The 20,585-nt window shown below is 47.0% G+C and overlaps 1 protein-coding gene across 7 annotated transcripts in view; it reads right to left on the bottom strand.

The window, feature by feature from the left end:
* Positions 1-20,352, bottom strand: part of EXOC3L4 (exocyst complex component 3 like 4) — a 44,661-nt gene extending 24,309 nt beyond the window's left edge. The window contains exons 1-10 of one of the 7 annotated variants that reach the window (XM_025197218.1): positions 20,171-20,352; positions 18,917-19,202; positions 14,808-14,966; positions 14,003-14,395; positions 8,708-9,359; positions 8,234-8,287; positions 4,729-4,846; positions 4,131-4,256; positions 2,939-3,039; positions 763-858 (exon numbers count right to left, since the gene is read on the bottom strand). In XM_025197218.1, coding sequence (XP_025053003.1) covers positions 763-858; positions 2,939-3,039; positions 4,131-4,256; positions 4,729-4,846; positions 8,234-8,287; positions 8,708-9,359; positions 14,003-14,357 — 1,502 coding nt within the window. In that variant the 5' untranslated portion in view covers positions 14,358-14,395; positions 14,808-14,966; positions 18,917-19,202; positions 20,171-20,352. The remainder of the gene's footprint in view (positions 1-762; positions 859-2,938; positions 3,040-4,130; positions 4,257-4,728; positions 4,847-8,233; positions 8,288-8,707; positions 9,360-14,002; positions 14,396-14,807; positions 14,967-18,916; positions 19,203-20,170) is intronic. The other 6 variants (XM_025197219.1, XM_025197216.1, XM_025197220.1 and 3 more) reach the window with 6 other exon arrangements.
* Positions 20,353-20,585: the final 233 nt, after the last annotated feature.

Here is a 20,585-nt window from a genome sequence, read left to right as displayed (position 1 = left end):
GTTCTTTGGGTGAATCTGATATCTTTTATTAGACCAACTTAAATAGTTGGAAAAACATTTTTTTAAAAGCAAGCTTTTGGGTTTAAAAACCCTTTGTCAGGCTGAGGAAATTTCAGCAGTTTGTGTGTGCTCTTCCTGGACTTTTCATCCCAACTGCTGAAACTTCTTCAGCTTGACGAAGTGTTTTTAAACCCAAAAGCTTGCTTTTAAAAAAATGTTTTTCCAACTATTTAAGTTGGTCTAATAAAAGATATCAGATTCACCCAAAGAACTTTGTCTGCCTATGTCCTTAGACTAACATGGCTACAGCCCACACCCTTTGCAAACGAAGTGCATTCTCCAGATATTTTTCCCTCCTAAGGTCAAAAGGAGCAGCAGTGGCTGATTTTACACTATTAGACTTTAAACTAAAAAGAGGATTCTTTGAGATCTGCAAATGGCTTGGAAGAACAGACCAGAGCTGGGCCTGAATCTAACCCCTTGATCTCAATGGCAAATGTTTTTCTATTGCTCCATCCTCATCCCTAGGACAAACTGAGCTTTTATCAGCTAAATGCTATGGGCACTGTTATGCAATCCTCAGAGGACCAAATCACTGTTGGTGTAACTTCATTCTTTCACTTCACTTATACCCAGGTTGATTTGGGGCCATTGATTCTATTGGGCCTTAACGTATTCCTTCTTTTCTAACTCTGAGACCCACCAAAAATCCACCCTCCCTCTCCAAACCCAAAAATTGTTATAAGAGAACTTCAGACTTACATCAGATCGTGGAAACTGTTGATGTAGGCTGCTAAATATGGCAGAAACAAGGAGAAATCTTTCTCTTTGTCCCACTCCAGAAAAACCTTTACAAATCTGCAACATTAATTAAAATAGAAAGTAGCTGCAGTTAGTTGAAGCAAAGCAGTGTACATGTCCTCTTAGACAATACAACATTTCATGTTGATGAACCTGATGAGGCAAACATACTGCCAGACCTGTCTGTTTTCTTCTATATGCACAAATTTTTTGTGTGTCTTACTGGGGGATAGGGGTGGGGAACAAGATACATATACATTATACCCAAATATACAGTATTATCTGGAATGTGCTCATTTGTCATCAGCATGGTTCAGATTCCAGCTTCCAGAAATCTGTACACATGAAAGGGCATAGGTTGAAGTCTTTAACTGTGGACAATTAAATGAATTAGTAATAAGCAGGGTCACAAAATACTCCAGTCATTTTTCTGGCTTTTGGAGCAGTATAATGTGTACTACTTCAGCTAACATGCAAGGGATTTAGCTCAGGGCTCATTCTATACCAGAAATACAACATAAGCAAGGCAACACCCCTTAGCTTTTCACTGTGTATTGTCAGCATGGTGTATGAGGTATCAGTATTTGTTTTTTATCTCTGTACCTTTGAGGATCCTGATAGCTAAAGATAGGCTCCATTTTACATTCAAGTTTATAGAGAGAATTGGAAGAGACAAATATTCCCCATATTCACTGCGGATTTAGCTTCCATTCTTTTGTGTTTTATTGCTCTGTTGATCTAAAGTTATCTTGTTTAGACCAACATGGTCCTTTTGCCCCAACACACATAATATACGAGAAAACGTAATTAAGGGAGCAAACCTGTGTCCCCCTATCACTATAGGGACTTTAGGTCCTTAGTTGTTTAATCATAAACTCAAAGATTTGGAAGGGACCTCCAACGTCATCGAGGTCTAACTCCACCAAAAGTAGTTTGATTTTGCTACAGAAGTTTAAGAAATGAATTAAAAGGAAAGGAATATTCTTAGATTAATCACTTTCAATTGCAAAATCATAATACTTCTTAAAAAGAACCCCCTGTAAACACAATTCATGTAAACTAATCTGGATTTCGCTGGGGTAGTTAGGGTATGGGAAATGAGATTTTGGAGGGGTAAACATGTTGCTTTTAAGTGTTTTTAAATATCTGTCATGCCTCACAGAAAGTTACGACTTCACATTCAAGAAAGCAATTTTCATTCTCTCCCACACTTGATTTTGTAAAACGTTTATTAGTAAACTACCCACTTGGCTCATTCCTGAGGTGTGAAATTGCAAAGGTTAATGTAAAATTACTTTTAGTCTCGGATGGAGTTGATTCATGCTGAAAAGTCCTTCTCCTTTGTTATGCCAGTGTTGATCTGAAACCTGAGCATAACTCTCCTCTCAGTACAATCCAACATGTGTGATAGGAGGAGGCAATTAGATGTCTCAGGATGAGAAATTGTTGTTTCCTTTGTGCAACCACTATCTTTCCTGGAAGTGTCCACCCCCATGGGAGGATGAAGAGGGCTACATTCAATGGGACCTGAACACTGGCAGCTGCATTTTAATGCAGACATCTAGCCATGACCCTCGGGGCTACTCTCACGAGGAAAGGATGTTATGTCATCAGAGGTAGAATAAATTACTCCCTTGAACTGGACTGCAGTGATTTGAGACTCAGACATCAGGCTAGAAATGAGTCATGAATTCTGGGCCTGCTTCTGCACCCATCAAAGTTAATGGCAAAGCTCTCAGGCTAATGCAGGATTACAGGCTGTGCCTTTCTACAGCCTCATTTGGGTAGGTGCTTAATTGTTGTCCAGGCTCTGCATACAACAGTTGGAGCATGTTGAAAAGATAAGATACTGGCAGAAAGTCCTTTCCAGCCAACAGTTCCTCTTTTGGAGCTCTGATATCAAATATATGGGTGACATGCATTTCTCCCATCTGTCTGTTTATTATTGTATATATGGGTTTTCTGCAGATCCTCTTTTAAATTTGTCATGCTTCCAATGAATTGGAGTTCTCTCAGCAACAGGCACAGGTATGCCAGATGATGCTAATGTTGGACCCTACGCTATGGATACCTCTCCTGACCTTTGGGAATGTGGTCCTCACTTTGGAAGGAATCTGTTGCTGCAAGCAGCACTTACCGTGGGATGTATTCCTTCAGATCTACCAAACAGATCTCAAGAACTGCCGTTCCCAGCCTTGTGGAGATTTTTCCTGATGTTTTCATGTGTTCTGCAATGATCTAGAACATGGTGTGATAAGAATCCAATAAATGGGACAAGTACAGGGGAATCACCTTCATCCACCTGACTTGTGTAACTTGGATTAGTGTGAATGGGAGTGATTCATATATCCCGGTGGAAGCACTAAGATATTTACTAGACTTTTTTTCATTATTCTATGCCAGTTTTGGTAAAAATCCAGAAGCACTCCAGCTAGTCCCGCAGCCCAACATAACCAAAAACTGCCTTACTCTCCACACTGACTGTCCAGAGTGCACCTTAGCCGCAGGTGAGAATCTGGGCCCGCACCTCAGAAATCCCCATTTGTGCTTGAGTCATTTCCTATCTTGACTACTGCAATCCTCTCCCTGGTCCCTCCTAATCCCTATTCACGCAATTTCAGCTGTGCCTCGAAAGTCAGACAAGCTACAATCTTATTCTATTGCCTTTCCCAACATCCTTACCCATCTGCTACTCCGATTCACATCTGCCTTCATGGTTATCAAAAAAAATGTAGAAAATTCTTCTATGGAAAATGAGTCACAGCAGTAGGCAAAAAAATCTTTGATTTTCTCTCTCTCTCGTGCTCTTTCTCTCTCTCTCTCTCTCTTTTCTTTAGGATTATTCAATTGAAATGACTCAATCCTTTGTAAGTCATGAAAATGAATCCAAACTCTCTTGGCTTTATTACTCTGTGCTCCCTAAAGCTAGTAAAAGCTTTTGGGGGTTTTTCCTGTTCAAATTTGAGTGGCTGTCACTCTGCCTCCAGCCTTTCGGTGGCTGCTACAGCCCTGGGACAAAGTAGCTCTTTCAACGAAGAGGCTTTTCTAACAAACCATTTTTTAAAATTCCTAATCAAAGAGATTTAAAGACCTTAAAATCAGTTGCCTATTATGCCAGTGACACAACTGACAGCAGGTTTAATTTGCAGCTAGAAGGCAAGTGGCAGAGCTAAAAGTTGTAATAAATGGCAGCTTTTTCTAATGTATTCTGCAAGTGCGTGACTAACATAAATTATCACAGGAGGCAGCACCTACATACCACAAGGTAATATTCCAGTTTCCTTGGAATGAAAGGAAAAGCATGTACTTTGCATAAGCTAATCAAATACCATTTGAATATCAAAGTATAGAGATGAATTGTATTGGTTTTGCACCACTTCTGGCTGAAGTTCCTTCTCCCATTTTTCTGTGATCTCCAGCTTCAGGATATTGTCAAAATAGTGCTTTATTTTCTCCTAAATATTAAACAGCGAAGGAGGGAAATTGACAGGTCAGTATCAATAAACAGACTTTAATAAATACATGGTGTGCAGAATACATCATAGGAAAGGACAGGCTTTCATTCAGGGATGAATGGAGCTTGGAAAGATTGAAGAGAAACTCTGCAACAGAATTCTCATTGTCTTGACCTTGCCACCCTATGCGTAGTGGTGACTACTTACTCCCGTAACCAGTGCTATTGGCTACCTAGGGCTGGTTGTTAGACCATATGCCCACCAGTGGAAGATTGGCATGGTTCATCCTAAGGAATCTTGGAGTCGTAGTCATTTAAGTCCTGATTCTGTGTGCGGTGCTGGGTGCTTCACATCTTTAAGAGTTGGGGCTATCCAGCATCCTTCAGGATCAGACTCTAATGGGGAGGCTTCTGAATCTGGCATTGTTGTCTCTTACCTGAGATATATCTGCTAGCAGGCCTCAGAGTCTTACCTTTAAAGAATCAGTGTAGTCGTTTTTCAGTTTTTCCCAAGTTGCTGGTGGTAAAAGCAGAGGCAGATTTTCAGTCTTTACCTCTGGTTGGAGATCAGGGTAACCCAGAAGGGCTTCACTAAAAATTCAAATGAACAAATTATGCTGCTGTGGAGCAAGAGTAAATTGATGGAATATTCATGTTGCATGAGCTACATAATTATTATACTTACTTGGCACTTAAACTGTGTTGCATGCTTTCAAGATTTAACCAGGCAACCTTTCCTTGCTATTCAAAAATCCTAATTATTTAAAATCTAAATGATGTTATGGTTCCAGCCCATCTCAGAAGTCATGACATGCCTGTTATTGTTTGGACATGAAATCTGCTATGAGAACTTACTTTTTTAAACAAACAACCTGATGCTGATTTCATTTCACAGGGAGCTACTGGCATTTTTTTTAGGGCTAATTCTAGCAACAGTATGTTCCTCTAGAACTGGCCAAGTATTTCTTTTGCATGTCCACTTCCTTGTGCACACAGTAAGATCATGGGTCAGGTTATCCAGGTGGCATTTGGAAGGCCAGGATCTGGAAAGCACGCACATGTACGAACAAGTTTGGACATGAGTGATGGCACTACAGCATTTCCTTCCCATATGGAAGAGGTGGGTGGACTCTGAACTAGGAAGTTTGACTTTAAAGTGCATTCCATTGACATGCTACTCATTTTTCCATGAGTTACCAGCAGTACAAAACAGCTGATTAGTGGGAAGGTACAGTACTATTTTTGGTGGGGTGGAGGGAGAACGGATGTGTTGTTCACTCCACAATGAGAAATCCATTATTAGGCTTCATCTGATTGAACACTGCATAATATTCAAATGTGCCACCTAACCAACCCATCCATATAATGAGCAAGCATGAGTTCATGTTACATCTTTCTGTATTGCTTCCTGGTAAGCATTGGGGAAGAAGGAAGAGGAAAATGTTTGTAAACATTCATTCTCAATTAATTCAGGACATACACTGCTAACTCTGCATCAACGCTGTATGTGGGAAACAGCTGAACTGACAGTGTCCCATGAGGGGTATGAACCTGCACTTGGAATGCCCATTGATTTCTGTTTGATCATTGGCATTGGTGCCACCTCGGTGGAGGGGGCACGTGCCCCTGCTGCGACCAGTCCTGCCAACCGGGGGGGTGGGGTGTAGGGGGGTCCCCTGCGGCCAATCCTGCTGACTGGCTGCTGATCCCATGACAGCTGATCGCTGCAGCCAATTACTGCATCCTCTTCCAGGAGTAGCTGCGGTTGCTTCTGGGAGCGGCTGCAGCAATTGGCCAGTGCTTGGTTGGGGGGGGGCGGCACCGGTGCTCTCACCTGCCCCTCCTGCCCATTGCCTAAGCAGCAAGCATGGCCAATCGGGGTGCACCAGCACTTTCAGGGGGTGCATGTGCACCCCCATGAGCCCCCTATGTGTTGCCACTGGTCCAGGAGTTTGGTCCTAAATAAGGAATGAAGGTGGGATCCAAGGAGAATGCTGTAGCCAGTTGCTGGAGGATAGCAGAATCAGCAGTCATCAGGAAAGGCTTGGTTTGATGGTATTGCTCTATCATCTAGCTCAGGGGTGGCCAACCTATTGCTCATTATTGGGGAGGTCATCTTAAATTCAAGATCATCTTAGATTTGGGTAAAAGCAGTAGTTAAGGGAACATTTTCACCTGAAATCGAATTTTAAATTAATATTTTTGAAGTTTGCTGCATGAAGACAGGATCCCAAATCCCCAGCTAAATACTGACCAGTGGTATACAAACGGAGTGGGGGGGAGGCAGTAGTGGGCCATGGCCCCCAGGTGCCAGCTGGGGGGTGGCATGCCGGCCAGAAAGACCGGGGTTCCTCCTGTGTTTTGTGTGTAGCCCACTGCCTGCCTGATGGCTTGTGGGCTTCTTTTGCCTTTCTGGCCTTTTCTGGCCACCGCCCCCTCCGTGGCCAGATTCTCCCACAGAAGTGCCATGGGGCAAGAGGCAAGGCTCTACACAGGCTGATTTGCCTCGGGACCCACACCCTGCTCGGATCGTCCCGGTGGGGTGGGGGGCACAAATCTAGACACTGGCCCCCGGGTGACGGAGACCCACAGGACATGACTGACACTGACAAAAGTTGGCTCATTTATTCACCATTCTCCCTTCAGTGATGTGTCTCGTTTCCTGTACTTGGAATGTCTATCATCATCTGGTCTACCACTGTCATTTGCGTTCCCCCTTAAGACCTGCCCCTGCGGTGATAGTGATATCTGTAAAATGAATTAGGTAGAGAGCCAGTTTTGAATCAATATAATGAAATACATAATAATTCCACCTTGCTGGTATGGTTCCTTTCCCTCTACCCCCTCACATATTTCTATTTTCCATTTTGACTATAAGCTGTTCTGGCCTGGGATTCTGCCTTCCATGTTTGTTAGGGCCTAGCATGTTTTGGCCACTATTGCACTACTGATAATGTTTGGAGAAACTGGAAACCCACATCGCCTGTTAAAGTAAGGAGACATTTGAGCCACACTATGGTTAATTCCACCTAGGAATATCCTACATACCGGGCACATCTACATGAGATGTTTATTGCAGAGTTGACTAATTAGCTCTGCAGTAAAGTCTCAGCACCTACATGTGTGGCCCTATTAGGCCGCAGTAAACTAATAAGTGCCGCCATAGGATAGTACTCATAAACACAAGTACTATCCTGCAGTGGCATCATTTAGTGCACTGCAACACACATGTAGATGCTGATGGGACTAGCTGGGGCAGGAGGGCACTTCAGTGTGACCACTTATGATCAGAGGTCAGGAAAACAGACCTTATGATGAGAGGCTGAGAGCCATGGGACTCTTCAGCCTGGAAAAGCGCAGGCTCAGGGGTGATCTGGTGCTCACCTATAAGTTTATCAGGGGTGTTCACCAGGATCTGGGGCAATGTCTGTTCACCAGAGTGCCCCAAGGGATGACAAGGTCAAACGGTCACAAACACCTCCATGACCATTTCAGGCTAGACATAAGGAAGAACTTCTTTACTGTCCAAGCCCCTAAGGTTTGGAATAGACCCCTGGAGGAGGTGGTTCAAGCACCTACTTTGAACACTTTCAAGAGACATTTGGATGTTTATGTTGCTGGGATCCTATGATCCCTGCTGACTTCCTACCTCTGGGGCAGGGGACTGCACTCGATGATCTTCCGAGGTCCCTTCCAGCCCTAATGTCTATGAATCTATGAAAAAAAAAAGTGTGGGGGCTGCCTGCTGAATAGCCCCTCACTGAAGTACACTTGTGCCCCAGCCAGCCCCTCAGCAGCATGTTGGGCTGGGTTGGAGCAGCCCCAGAGCTCCCTGCCAGCTGGGGCTGCTCTGACCCAGCTGAACATGCTGCAGTCCCAGATGAACCTGTAGACGTGGTGCCCAGGAGCAATAAACACCAGTGCAAACCATACCGGAGTGAATTGCATTGCACTAATATCACATGTAGAAGTGCCTACCAAGGCTCAGATAGTGACCAGTGGGGAAGAGAAGTAGCGTGGATTGTTTCCAACCTAATTGAAAAAGGAGTAAAGAAGGCAGTTCCACCGGCTGCTTACTATGCCCCAAAAGCTCTCTTAACAGATGCTGTACTTTGTAAATTATTTCCGTATGGGGGAAATTGAGATTTGTTAGAGCTGAAATATGACATTTGAAAGTGGAACTAAGTGGTATATGAGCACAGCAGGTCAGTGAGTTAGAGAGAAGCATGGCAACTGAAATATACAGTAGACATGTGGCAAGCGCTTTTACCCCTAAACCTTTGTCTTCGCAGTTATCAGATTAGAACATTCCTCTGCACTCCAAGTGGTTGCATCAGTCTTACTCACATGGGAAACCAAAAATAACTTCATGCTTTAAAAGCACCCTGCAGAGTTTCAGAGCCAAGTGATTATTTGTAGGAGAGTGAGCTGGTACAACTAATAGTAGCTTACCTGCGGTACATGTTAGCAACCCAATCAAGCAATGCGTAAAGTTCATTGAATTCCAAGTGTCTCTGCAAAAGCCCTTGCAGGTGTGAAGAAATGGCATTCTGGAAGCACTCCACGTACGTGTCACATACTTTATAGTCCTCTGGGTAGCATTTTTGTACAGAGCACTTGATTTTCAATAAATCCTCCCTAACATTTTTTCTGAGGAACCCTAAATGGACAGCAAGCCAAGAATCCTTGTCCTTCTCAGGTGTCATGGGCACCTGAAGGACGCGCCCTTCTGCACTCTCTTTGACAGAGTCCTTCCACACCTCTCTCCACTTCCTGGGCATGCCAAGGAAGTGTGGCTCAGGAGATTCTGTCCCCTCTGCCCTACCATGAGCTTTCTCTTCTTCAGCGATTAGCTCCACCAGCAAAGTCAGTAGCTTTTCCTCTATACTGGGATGATCCAGCGTGTTCTTCACAATAGACTTGATTTCATTAGCAATGGAATTGTAAAGCAAATCCACATCTTTGACTTTCCTGGAAAATTCTGTGGGCTTGTCATCAGAATCCTTGCCATCCATTTCAGTCACAATTTCATCTTCCAAATACTTGATGCTTTGAAAGGCCTTTAAAAGCTGCCTTTGCTGAATAAGTTCATTTATTTCCATTACTACAGAAATAATGTGACAGGGGAGAAGGAAGAAGATTTTAAATTAAGTTTAGATATTGAATGTGTTTATGACAACAGCAAAATACCACAGGATTCAGGTTTGTGTGAGTAAGGGCTGCAGGACTGACTCAGCTCTCAAGTGCCTCCTGTGTGCATACAAGTATTCCAACTGCACATATGCAACAGATCACCTTTAATCTGCCTAACTTGTGTTGGATAGCGAGGAGAAATGTGGTTATAACGAACTCACTGATGTACTGTTTCCATCTCTCTCCAAACAGCTTGTTTCCAAGTAATACCCTTCACAGGAGAAGGAATCTTGGAAAGTTTAATTGGCACCCAGCGGGGAATGCATCAGATACTGGGCAATCTGGGGCTCCAGGCAGACGTGAGACCCTATAGCTGTGCCCCTCTTCTGATTTGGGTCTGAACTTGAACTTGGCTGCACAGGCTTCTCTCTGCTGAAATAGCCTTCTGGCTGGCTGCTTTTGTTGTGTATCTCAAAGCAAAGTGGTGTCACTGGTGAGTGGCTACTGAGAACCAGTCTGGCTGCATGGATTTCACATTGATCATGAGCAGGGAGGGCCCCACGCAGTCCTGCACTTTTGCTGCTGCAGCAACAGCAGCAGCCCAGGGCACATGATGTGTTGTTGTTGTTGCAGTGAGAACTGGGATGGGCAAACCCCATGCTCAGCACCTCTTCCCCTCTGGCACTCAGAGGCACCTCCCACCCGTCTGTAAGGATCACAGGGAACAAACCCCACTAGTTACACATCTAGGCTAGAGACAGACATTCAAAAAGCCTGAGCCTGAGTTGATTCAATCTTTGAAAGTTAGTCTAACCTGGCTAGGCTGAACTGATTTGTAACCAGATAGTCATTTTTTCTGGACTGAGGAAATTCTGGTACATGCCTGCAGTGGCTCCAGCTAGAAGCCAGGGGGCACTAGATCAGCCTTCCCTTCCCTTCCCACAGGACTGAGCTGAGGAGGGACGAGGGTGGGGTCAGGCCCTCGCAGGATGCTCTGATTAGGGAGGGGTGTAGACCCCCACCCTGCCTGCACTGTCCCAGGTTTTTCCCTGCTGGCTACTCAAGGGGCAGGAGTATTGCCAGACCCCAGCCTCCTGCTAGCACTCTGAGGCAAGGCAGGGTGTGCAGTGCATGCATCTGTTGATGATACAGAATTTTTCAATTTCCCTCTCCCTGCTTCTTTATACTGTCTGCAGCAAACTGACAGGTGAGCAAGCCAACAGGGACCTGATAACAGTGTTTATCACCTCATTAACAAAACAATAGCCTCTCTCCATTAGAGAGAGAGAGATTCAAACTCTTCTTAAGTAGCTTAACAGCTGACCTGTTGATTAGCTCCAAAAAACCCTAAGCGGTCACTGTTCTGTCTTCCTGTCCCAGTGAAATTGGAGATACACACAGGCACTTCTCAGCATTAGCTATCTTACCACATGCCCAGGGTTTGTGGAGCTGTTGTCCATACTGTGGGAGATGGGAGGGAGGGGGGATCCCTGCTTCAGCAGCAAGCAGTGAGGGGGTGGGGTAGGGCAGGGGGAAGCCAGGCAGACCCTGCTGAGCCTGCTGTCTCTGCTGGAGCTCCAGCCAGGGAGCAGAGGGGAGGGGCCAGTCCTGCTGTGGAGCAGAGAGCCCCACCCAGCCCAGAGAACATGCTGGGATGCTGGGGGAGTCTGGTGTATCTTAAACCAGCAAGGGGTCTGGAACAGACATTGCATAAATAGGTTTGAGCCAAATCAGTTGTCTGATAGTACATTCAACCAGGTCTATCTCCAGCTGGTTTCAGCCATTTTCAAACTGGTTTATGTGCACTGAACAGCTGTTCTGTTACAGATTTAAACCAGTTTCTTATCGCTTAAACCGGTTTATGAGTAATGTCTGTCCCTAGTCCTAATGACTGCCTTCCAGCTGTATAATACTCTACCTCTACTAGTCCTCCCAGTAAAACTGGGTCATGTGGGCACCCTGCATGGCTTACCCCCTGGATAAAAAATAATGTTTGAGGGAGCAGGAGGCAAAGGGGAATTCACAGGACCCTGGTAAGGGGGGGGAGGGAATGGAGAACCCTATTATAGGTCACAGGGTACACAGACCTCCAAGCAGACCTTTCCAGGGTACACAGACCTTTCCAAGGAGGAGGGAAGGGCTGAGTCCCTGGTGTGAGGTTTTGGGGAGCTTGGGAAGAAGAAAGGGATGGCAACACAGAGTTCCTGCCATGGCAGAAGAGGAGGTTGAGGCACATTGAACCCTGGCAAAGGAAGATTAGGGGGAGATGCACAGGGCTGAAATTGAGGGAAGGCTGTAGAGAAGAATGCAGGAATTCAGGGGCACAGACAGAAGTGACAATTTTTGCCCAATCTGGCCACAGAAAGCTGTCTATAGCCATGACTAAACACAAGTGCATGGCTGCAAACAACTTCAAAAATGGCTAACTGAGTGAAAATCTGACCCCTCATTGCATGAGGGCTCAGATGAAGATGTTTCAAAACAGAGCATTATCTGTAACATCTATCTGCATTGCCTGCCAGCCTTGAGCTGTTTTTAGAATGGGAGGGGTGAAAGGGAGTGAAAGGACTTCAGTCTGGGTGTTTTTAAGCCCCTGCTGGAGGGTGGGGTGGGTGTATTGGAGCCTCCCTCAAGATGACAGGCTCCATTTCACCAACCCCACCCTCCAGCATCAGCTGGGGAACCCCTAAAACAAGCCTCTCTTCCTTTCCCCCCGTCCCATTCTGAAAACTTTGCAGCCTCACAGGCAGCAGAGGCCATTGCTGCAGGCTGCAGCCAGCATCTAGATCCCCCTCCGCCCTGGAACAAACGGTGAACTTCTGTTTGGTTCGGAGGATTGTTGTAACTCAGAACACTTCCTATTAAAGCATTCTTTACAGGAATGCTACAAGATGTGCAGTCCCATATGTTCCAAATAAACCTGGATACTAGTTAGTGTTGACACGAATTCTCAGGCTTTTCCATTGGGGAGGGGTGGGGAAGTCCAAGAACTCTTCCTCTCTATTCCCTATCACACGTGTTTCAGAAATGGGCACCTCCCACTCGGAGGAATTACTGCCCCCTGCAGCTTTGCAGAACAATGCCAAAAGCACCTGGAGGGGCCCCACAGCCAGCTCTGTACCTCTCCAGGCCAAAGTGAAGGCATCTTGGTACAAACAATTTGAACCAAATTGCATTGGTTGATTCACCGTTTGGGTCATGTTAGGCCCCACATATTAGAATCCAAACAGGGGTTGACCCCAATTACATTTTCCACTTTCCTTTCAAATACTGCTGCAGCAGTCCTGCCCCAGGCACTGCACCCATTAACTGTAATGTGACTCTTGTTCAATTGGTACAAAACCTGTGTATACACAAGTTCTTACAATGAGAGACCTAAATGAGTTCAATGGAGTCCATTTATCAGGGAGAAAGTTAAATAGCAACTTGACTGCACTTTAGAAGTACTATGCAGGGAAGAGATATCTGATAATGAATGACTTTTTAATATAGCAGCCAAAGGCTAATTGCTAACTGGGTATTTAAGGCAGACAACTGAAGGGCAATTAACCTTTTGAACAGCTTGCCAGTGTGCATGGTGTAGTCTCCATCATTTGCAATCTTTAAATCCAGATTGAATGCCTTCATAAGGGTATGTCTACTCTGATAGTTAGGGTTGAAACTTCAGCCACATACTTACTTTCCCAGTAGCCCTCACCAAAGCCACTCCCAATATATTTATCTGTAAGATAGAGCCCTTTTATGAACTACTTGTCTCTCCACCCAGGATTGTCTCCATTTAATGGCAGTAGGGAAAGGAAATGTGATACAAAAGGGTCAGAAGTCAGGATCAGGGAATTGTGGGATTGCTGTCAGTCCTTGAAGCCTGCACACCTGGGCAAGTTCAACCAGCTACAGAAAGGGGCAGGGCAGGAGGCAAGTGACAGCAGGCTTGACCTCATGGTGCTCAGCAAAGCTCCCAGGGTGGGACTGGCCTGCCCCCAGAAACTGAGTTAAAGAGGTAATAGTCAGCAGATATGGGCTTTAGAGCAGCCATCAGGTCAACCCCCGCTATCAGTTTAGATATCACTTAAAATAGATGCTCTATTTCAACCACAAGTTCTTGGGGCTCAGCGAGACACAATAGCACATATTTGTAGGAGGTCAGGCTACATTATCATTAGTCCTTTTGGTCATGACTGATGTATCTAGGTAAGGAGATGGACACAACTGACAAGATTTGAGCACAGCCAGTTGACAAACTTTGGACTGCATCACTATAAGCATGTATCTTCATTGATACAGATCTCACTGGTGTGAAGAGGCCTGAAAAAGCCTGGCTGGTGTATTTCTGGCTTTGGAGTGTGGCTGGGGTGGTGTGTGGACAAGGTGTCTCAGACCTGTCCTGGCCAGACCATGCCACCACCACTGTGCAGATGGGCCTTTAGATGGCCACTGAAAAGCCTATTCTGGGCTCTCCTTTGGTGTCTGGGTGAGTTTTCCCCTGTGCTTGGCCATTTAAATGAGACCTTTCTGTACTCAGGACAGTCTCTATTGCACTTGGGTTCTGCTTTGCTTGACTGTTATTATAACTCCAACAACTCTTTTACACTGATTTTTATTTCCACTGCTTACCTGAGAGAGGTTCTTGTTTAACAGGCTCAGCTCCAGCCTCTTCCACACACTCTTCCATGCTGGGGGCTTTCAGGTGGCGGTCCTCTTCGTTCCTTTTGGAGCTCCTTCCTCTCAGTGATAAGCGTTTGCTCCTTCTCAAGCTGCCAAAAGTGTCTCTCGTTAAGGTTAACATATTTTTAAAATCCTTTATAGGGCTTGTTACATTCTTCTCCCCCTGACTGTTCAAGAGCAAGTCATTTACTGTAGAACCAGAATCAGCTTTTTCATCCACCGGGCTTTTTGCTGGAGACACTGGCTTTGAAACAGACTTCCTTTTTTCATTGGCCACAGGTGTCTCTTTTTTATCTTCATCCATCTTGGCAATAATCAGTTTTCAGAAGGACAAGGGAACTACTGAAACAAACAAAACAACAGAATCACGCAGTAGGCCTGGGTTGTGCTGGGATATTGCTCCCTTGTGAGTCAGTCTTTGGCCACACATTTTGGTATTCGTCTCTCTGCCCCCAAGCTACAGCTTGTGTGTGGTGCACTACTGTCCCCTGCTAGAGACTGGCTCTTCTGCACTGACTGTATAGGCTCCTGCTTTCAGGGCTATATATCTCCACTTCAGTTCCTGGTGTTGACTAAATTAGTAGCCATCTCATAAACCCCAAAGCACAGCTGTGTTCAGAAAGGTGTGTGTCCTGAACCCCCAAACCTCTGCTCTCTATATCTGTATTACATAGATATCTTTCCTTCTTAGATGATTCTAAATGAGTTCAGATCAAAAAGGCAGATCTGTGCTGTCACACTTTGGGTTATCTACCTCGCAACTTTGGGTTTGGCAGCAGCTGCTCTGCTTAGGCAGTGAGATCTGAAGGCATTCAGCCCTGGGCTCTGGCTCACGATGTGGACAGTCAGTTCCAGACATCACACAGCACTGACTGCAGCAAGTTTGAAAAGCCTCAGACTTCTCCTCTGGCTCCTGAAATCAGAAATCAAAGTGTCGTGTTCTCTGCGCTCCGAATTGTCATGGTTACAGTTCTGCAGGGGTTACACAATGCAGCGAAAGTTCACATTGCACACTCTGTCTCATAGTTTCATAGTTTCATAGTTGGTAGGGTCGGAAGGGACCTGAGCAGATCATCAAGTCCGACCCCCTGCTGTGGCAGGAAAAAGTACTGGGGTCAAACGATCCCAGTGAGGTGTCCATCTAACCTTCTCTTAAAGACCCCCAGGGTAGGAGCCAGCACCACTTCGCTTGGAAGTTGGTTCCAGATCCTAGCCGCCCTGACAGTGAAATAGCACCTCCTGATATCTAGCCTTAATCTACCCTCTGCCAGCTTGTGACCATTATTTCTAGTCACTCCTGGGAGTGCTCAGGGGAACAGGGACTCCCCCAGTGCCTGCTGGTCCCCCCTGACTAGTTTGTAAATGGCCACTAGATCCCCCCTCAGCCTTCTCTTGTGGAGGCTGAACAGGTTCAGGTCCCTTAGCCTCTCCTCGTAGGGCCTGCCCTGCTGACCCCTGATCATGCGGGTGGCCAGTCTGGACCCTCTCGATGCTGTCCACATCCCTCCTGAAGGGCAGTGCCCAGAACTGGACGCAGTACTCCAACTGCGGCCTGACCAGTGTCGCATAGAGGGGGAGGGTCACCTCCTCGGACCTGCTTGAGATGCATCTGTGGATGCATGACAAGGTGTGGTTGGCCTTCCTGACTGCGTCCCCACACTGCCGGCCCATGTTCATTTTGGCATCAATAATGACTCCAAGATCCTTTACTGCCTCTGTGCTGTCGAGAAGGGAGTTCCCCAGCCTGTAGGTATGCTGCTGGTTCTTCCTCCCCAGGTGCAGTACCCTGCACTTGTCAGTGTTGAAACCCATCCTATTCTCATCTGCCCACCCCTGTAACCTGTCCAGGTCTGATTGCAGCCTATTCCTCCCTTCTAACGTGCCCACATCCCCCCACATCTTAGTGTCATCAGCAAATTTGAATAGGGTGCTTTTTACCCCCTCGTCCAAGTCACTGATGAAGATGTTGAACAGCGCAGGTCCGAGGACCGAGCCGTGGGGCACCCCACTGCCCACATCCCTCCAGGTCGAAAATGACCCGTCCACCACCACTCTCTGGGTGCAGCCCTCTGGCCAGTTAGCAACCCATTTGACTGTGTAGGCATCAATGCCACAGTCCCCTAGTTTTTTAATGAGAATGGGGTGAGAGACAGTGACGAAGGCCTTCCTGAAGTCCAGAAAGACTACGTCCACTGCTACCCCTGAGTCTAAGGATTTTGTGACCTGGTCGTAGAAGGCCACCAGGCTGGTCTGACAGGACCTGCCTCGAATTAACCCGTGTTGGTTGCCCCTAAGCGTAACCTCCCCTGCTGGCCCCTTGCGGACATGCGCCAGGATAATTCTCTCAAAAAGCTTACCCACGATAGAGGTAAAACTAATTGGCCTGTAGTTCCCTGGGTCCTCCTTCCTCCCTTTTTTGAAAATGGGAACCACATTGGCCCTTTTCCAGTCCTCCGGCACCACACCAGAGCACCAAGAGTGCTCATAGAGCCGTACCAGGGGTCCTGCAATGACCTCTGCTAATTCCCTCAGCACTCTGGGGTGGAGATCGTCAGGACCAGCTGATTTAAATATGTCCAGTCCCTCCAGAAGTTCCCTGACTAGATCCTCTCTGGCCCTGGGCCTGGCTGCACCTCCCCTGGGGCCTGAGGGGTCCCGGCGGACAGGCTGATCTGGTCCCTGCTCAGGAAAATGGAGGCAAAGAAATCATTAAATAGGTTAGCCTTGTTGTCTGGTGCGACAACCAGATTTCCTAGCGCGTCTTGCAGGGGCCCCGCATTACCCGGTACCTTCTTTTTACCCCCTATGTATTTAAAAAAGGACTTCTTATTGTTTTTGATCCGGGTTGCTAGTCCCTGTTCCAGCTCCGCCTTGGCCTGCCTGACCGCCCTCCTGCAGCCCTGAGCAACCGAGGTATAGTCCTCCTGGTGATGGCCCCTCCTTGCCTCCCTTTTAGCTAGGAGACGTTCGTAGCCAGGAAAGCACTTTGAAGCCAAACATAGACCAACGTTGGCCTGGAAACATCTCGTAGATGGATCTTTATCCCAGAGCCTCTTGTGAGCCTTGTCTATACTAGGGATATCCAGAAACAGTTTTCCACCTTTGCTAAAATATGAGGAGTTCTGGGGCAGGCAGCAGTTGCCACTATTTTCTGTGCTCTTGTCACCTAGCAATTTCTCTTCCTAGTAAAGGGCTGAATCGTAGCATTCGACTTCGCTCTGCTCATGTGATAGGGATATAAACAGTGCTGTCCTAGAATAGGCCCTGTGACAAAGGCACCACCTGGAGATGGACTTCCTTACACCTGCCTTTCTCTTAGGAGGTCTGATTGTGTATTCTCCTGCCTGCGGGTGGCATTGCCAGTTGCCCCTGGGAATCAAGCCAAATTAGTAGTGTTTAGGTGACTCTCTGTGGCCACAAGTCTCTTCTTAGCTGGCTGGGTAAAAAGGGTCTATAGTGAGAGTCTCTCCTTCCCATGGATGGTGGACCTGCTACTTACAAAGCAGGAGGCTGAGGTGTCTCCCTTGCCCTATGCTAGCTTCTGTACTGGAAGCAATTTACCACACTGCTCCTTTCTTGCCTGGTTGGGCTATCCATTAAGAGGGTATATTTCAGGCTTTTCTGCCCCATACCTCTGGCTCCATCAGTTCCATACAGAGAAAGAGCACACAAGCAGGGAAAGCCTGCGATGCGCTTCCAGGACTTCCTCTGAGACAAGGGGACAGAGTGTGGCCTATGCTCCAAAGACCAAAATAGCAGACCCTAGGGAGACATGGACCATAACAAAGGCACCAGCCAGTGGAAAGTTCTCCGGCCTTTCTGATTACAATAAGAGCTTCACACATGACCTGACTGTGACCACTGTAAAGATGTTTGCCTGGGTTTGTAAAGAGCCTGAAGCACTCGTTCTGAGAGAAGGAAACTACCTGAGTCATCTCAATGGGACTGTTAGCTCAGATGCTCAGTGATGGTAATTTAAGTGATTAACTAGTTCATAACTGACCAAAGCTTATGAGAAAGGGAGGAACAAGCATTTTACAGAGATCAGCACACTGTGCAGAGTGACATTCCACATGGGTGCTGCAAGCAGATCACTTTGAGGCAAAGACCGCTACTTCATTGTGGTCCATGTATCCCTAAGCACAGAGAGAAGAAATAAAGCCTAAAGAATACATCTCAGCCCTGTTATGGAGGAAATAATACCACCAAGGTACCCAAACCTTTGCACCAACCAAGTTGGGCTCCTGAGAGTGCTGGTGTCTATGGGACCAAGCAATTTGTGCCCTTGTTCTAGTCATTGCTGCTCCTGTGTGTGGAGGAGGCTGCTCACAGACACACTGCAGGACATGCAGATTACACTTGCAAGCTCCTGTGCAGTGTCGAGGGCTAGGAAGGGGCAGTTCTGGATGACTTTGTGTGAGCGGGGCTCCAAGGCTCATGCCACTGCCTGTCTGGCCCTGGCTCTGGCTCTGGCTCTGGCTCTGGCTCTGCCCCTGCGGGGGAGCTAAGGCCATCCATGCCCATTCATGCAGCAGGTGTTCACACTTTGAACACCTGTACAGTTGGTGAGTGGCATGGCCAGCTGGCTTCCCTCCTGGGTTGGGCTCTGTGTGTGGGGCTTGGGAGAGCGTCCCCACTTTATTTTTTGCCTGCCGATTTGAGCTGTGAGCATAACAGTGGGTAACCTTGCCTGGCATCTAACAGTGTGAGAGCCTGCTGCATGATCCTCCAGATGGGCCAGTAGACTTAGCCTAGCCACTGATCCGCACTACAAGCAAACGGAGCCATGATGCGCATTTCAAAAGGGACCACCCAGCAGAGCTGAGCCAATGCAAGGGGCTGGGATGAGTAACTGGTGCCTACCAACAGGGTGTCACAAGCAGCTTTTCCTCTGGAGCCAGGGAAGAATGGAAATACTGTTTAACCAGTCCTTGTCTTGATCACTGAGGAAGGACTCAGCCTGGCCCAATGGGCAGGAAGAAGAGAGAGAGATCTAGGGTGCCAGGCACTTGATTTCCTTCTGTACCCGCTTCTCCATCAGTCTGTCTGGATCCATCTGTCATCTCTTGTCTCAGACTGGACAGCTGTTTGGAGCACAGGTCATCTTTTCATTCTGTATTGCCCAGTGCCTCACACCAAGTTGTCCAGGCTGACCACAGTAAAAATATAGAGCATGCACAGCTCAGCTCCAGCCCCGAATCACCTCAGAGATTTCACTATTTCAACCTCCCTTTAAAGCCACCCCCTCTCCTATTTTGTTATAATTTTACTGCCGTGACTTGGATTCACTTCCAAATTGCAGCCGTGTCTCCTCAGACTTTACTTTTTTATGTTGAGACCTGACTGCAGTCAGGCTTCTCTATCTCTTTTACCTTTCCGTGGGTGATTGCTTCGTGGCTGACAAGCTCTTTGGGGCAGGGGCTGTTTCTAAAATCTCTAGCACAATCAATTCCTCCCTGAGGCATAAAGCAATGGCAATTTTTATTCAGGACTGTTCCTGTTTTTCTTCTCATGCTTTGTCAAAAGCCTCCTGTATGTAAGCTGTGAAAGGCATGCTGATGGGGTCCCTGTTTTCTACAATAATATGTGTACAGGGGTGACTTGTTGGTTAGCTTCAGGGCTAGCCCCGCAGCATGGTGTGGTGTATGTCACTACCTGCACGTAGTAGCTGGGGAAGGAAGCAGGGATTGAGAGGGGAAATTCCAGGAAAGGGGAAATTAAAAAGCCTTGGGTGGGGGGAGAAGGAGGGATGGAGGGCTAAGACACCATCCTTTCAAGGGATCTCTCTGTTGGGGGTGCTGCAGATCCAGCCTCCAATCGAGCCAGGTCTGATTGTGGGACAACAGTGACAGTCCTGGCACAGCAGCTGTGGTGATGCAGAGCTGTAGAAATCTGCCTGGTGCAGGAAAGACAAAGGGCAGGATTTACTGGCCACATTGCCACAATGGTCCCGCGTGGCATAATGTGGGAGCAGCATCTCAGAGCGCCATAACCAGGCACCTCTGCCATGGCAGCAGTGGGACAGTGCCCTTTGTAGAGCAGGCATCATGGCGTCTGGACTCTGGCACTAGCTGGGGAATGTGGCAGGATCCTCCTGCTGGACACAGACACTCTCACCTGAGTCAGCTGGCAGCAGGATCGTCTTGCTGTCCTCAGACACTGGCAGCTGATCCTCCTCCAGCCTGCAAGCTCCTTGGCATCTTGTTTTATTTCTTGCTTCTTGTTTAATTTTTTTGTTTCCCAGGGGATTTTAATGAAGCAGCTTGGAAGGGGAAGTAAGACGCTGAGTCCCAGGCAAAAGTCTCCTGCAAGCGCTGAACTGTCTGTTCACCTTGTGGGCGTGAACTGCTGGTTTTCACTTTCACTCCTGCCTTGATTATTCAGGGTGCTGCAGGGAAAGGGAGGGAGGTTGCCCTGGGGGAATTCCAGGAATAAGGTTAATCATTTACAGTGCATGGGGAAAAGAGGAAGGACACAAGGGCCCTTCCAGTGCTCAGCTCTCCAGGCTGCTGCATTGCCTTTTGGTGGACGC

This window comes from Alligator sinensis, unplaced genomic scaffold (assembly GCF_000455745.1).
Source record: "Alligator sinensis unplaced genomic scaffold, ASM45574v1 scaffold85_1, whole genome shotgun sequence".
NCBI lineage: Eukaryota > Metazoa > Chordata > Crocodylia > Alligatoridae > Alligator > Alligator sinensis.
The sequence above is the reverse complement of the archived record's forward strand: the minus strand, read 5'-3'. Positions and strand labels throughout refer to the sequence as shown.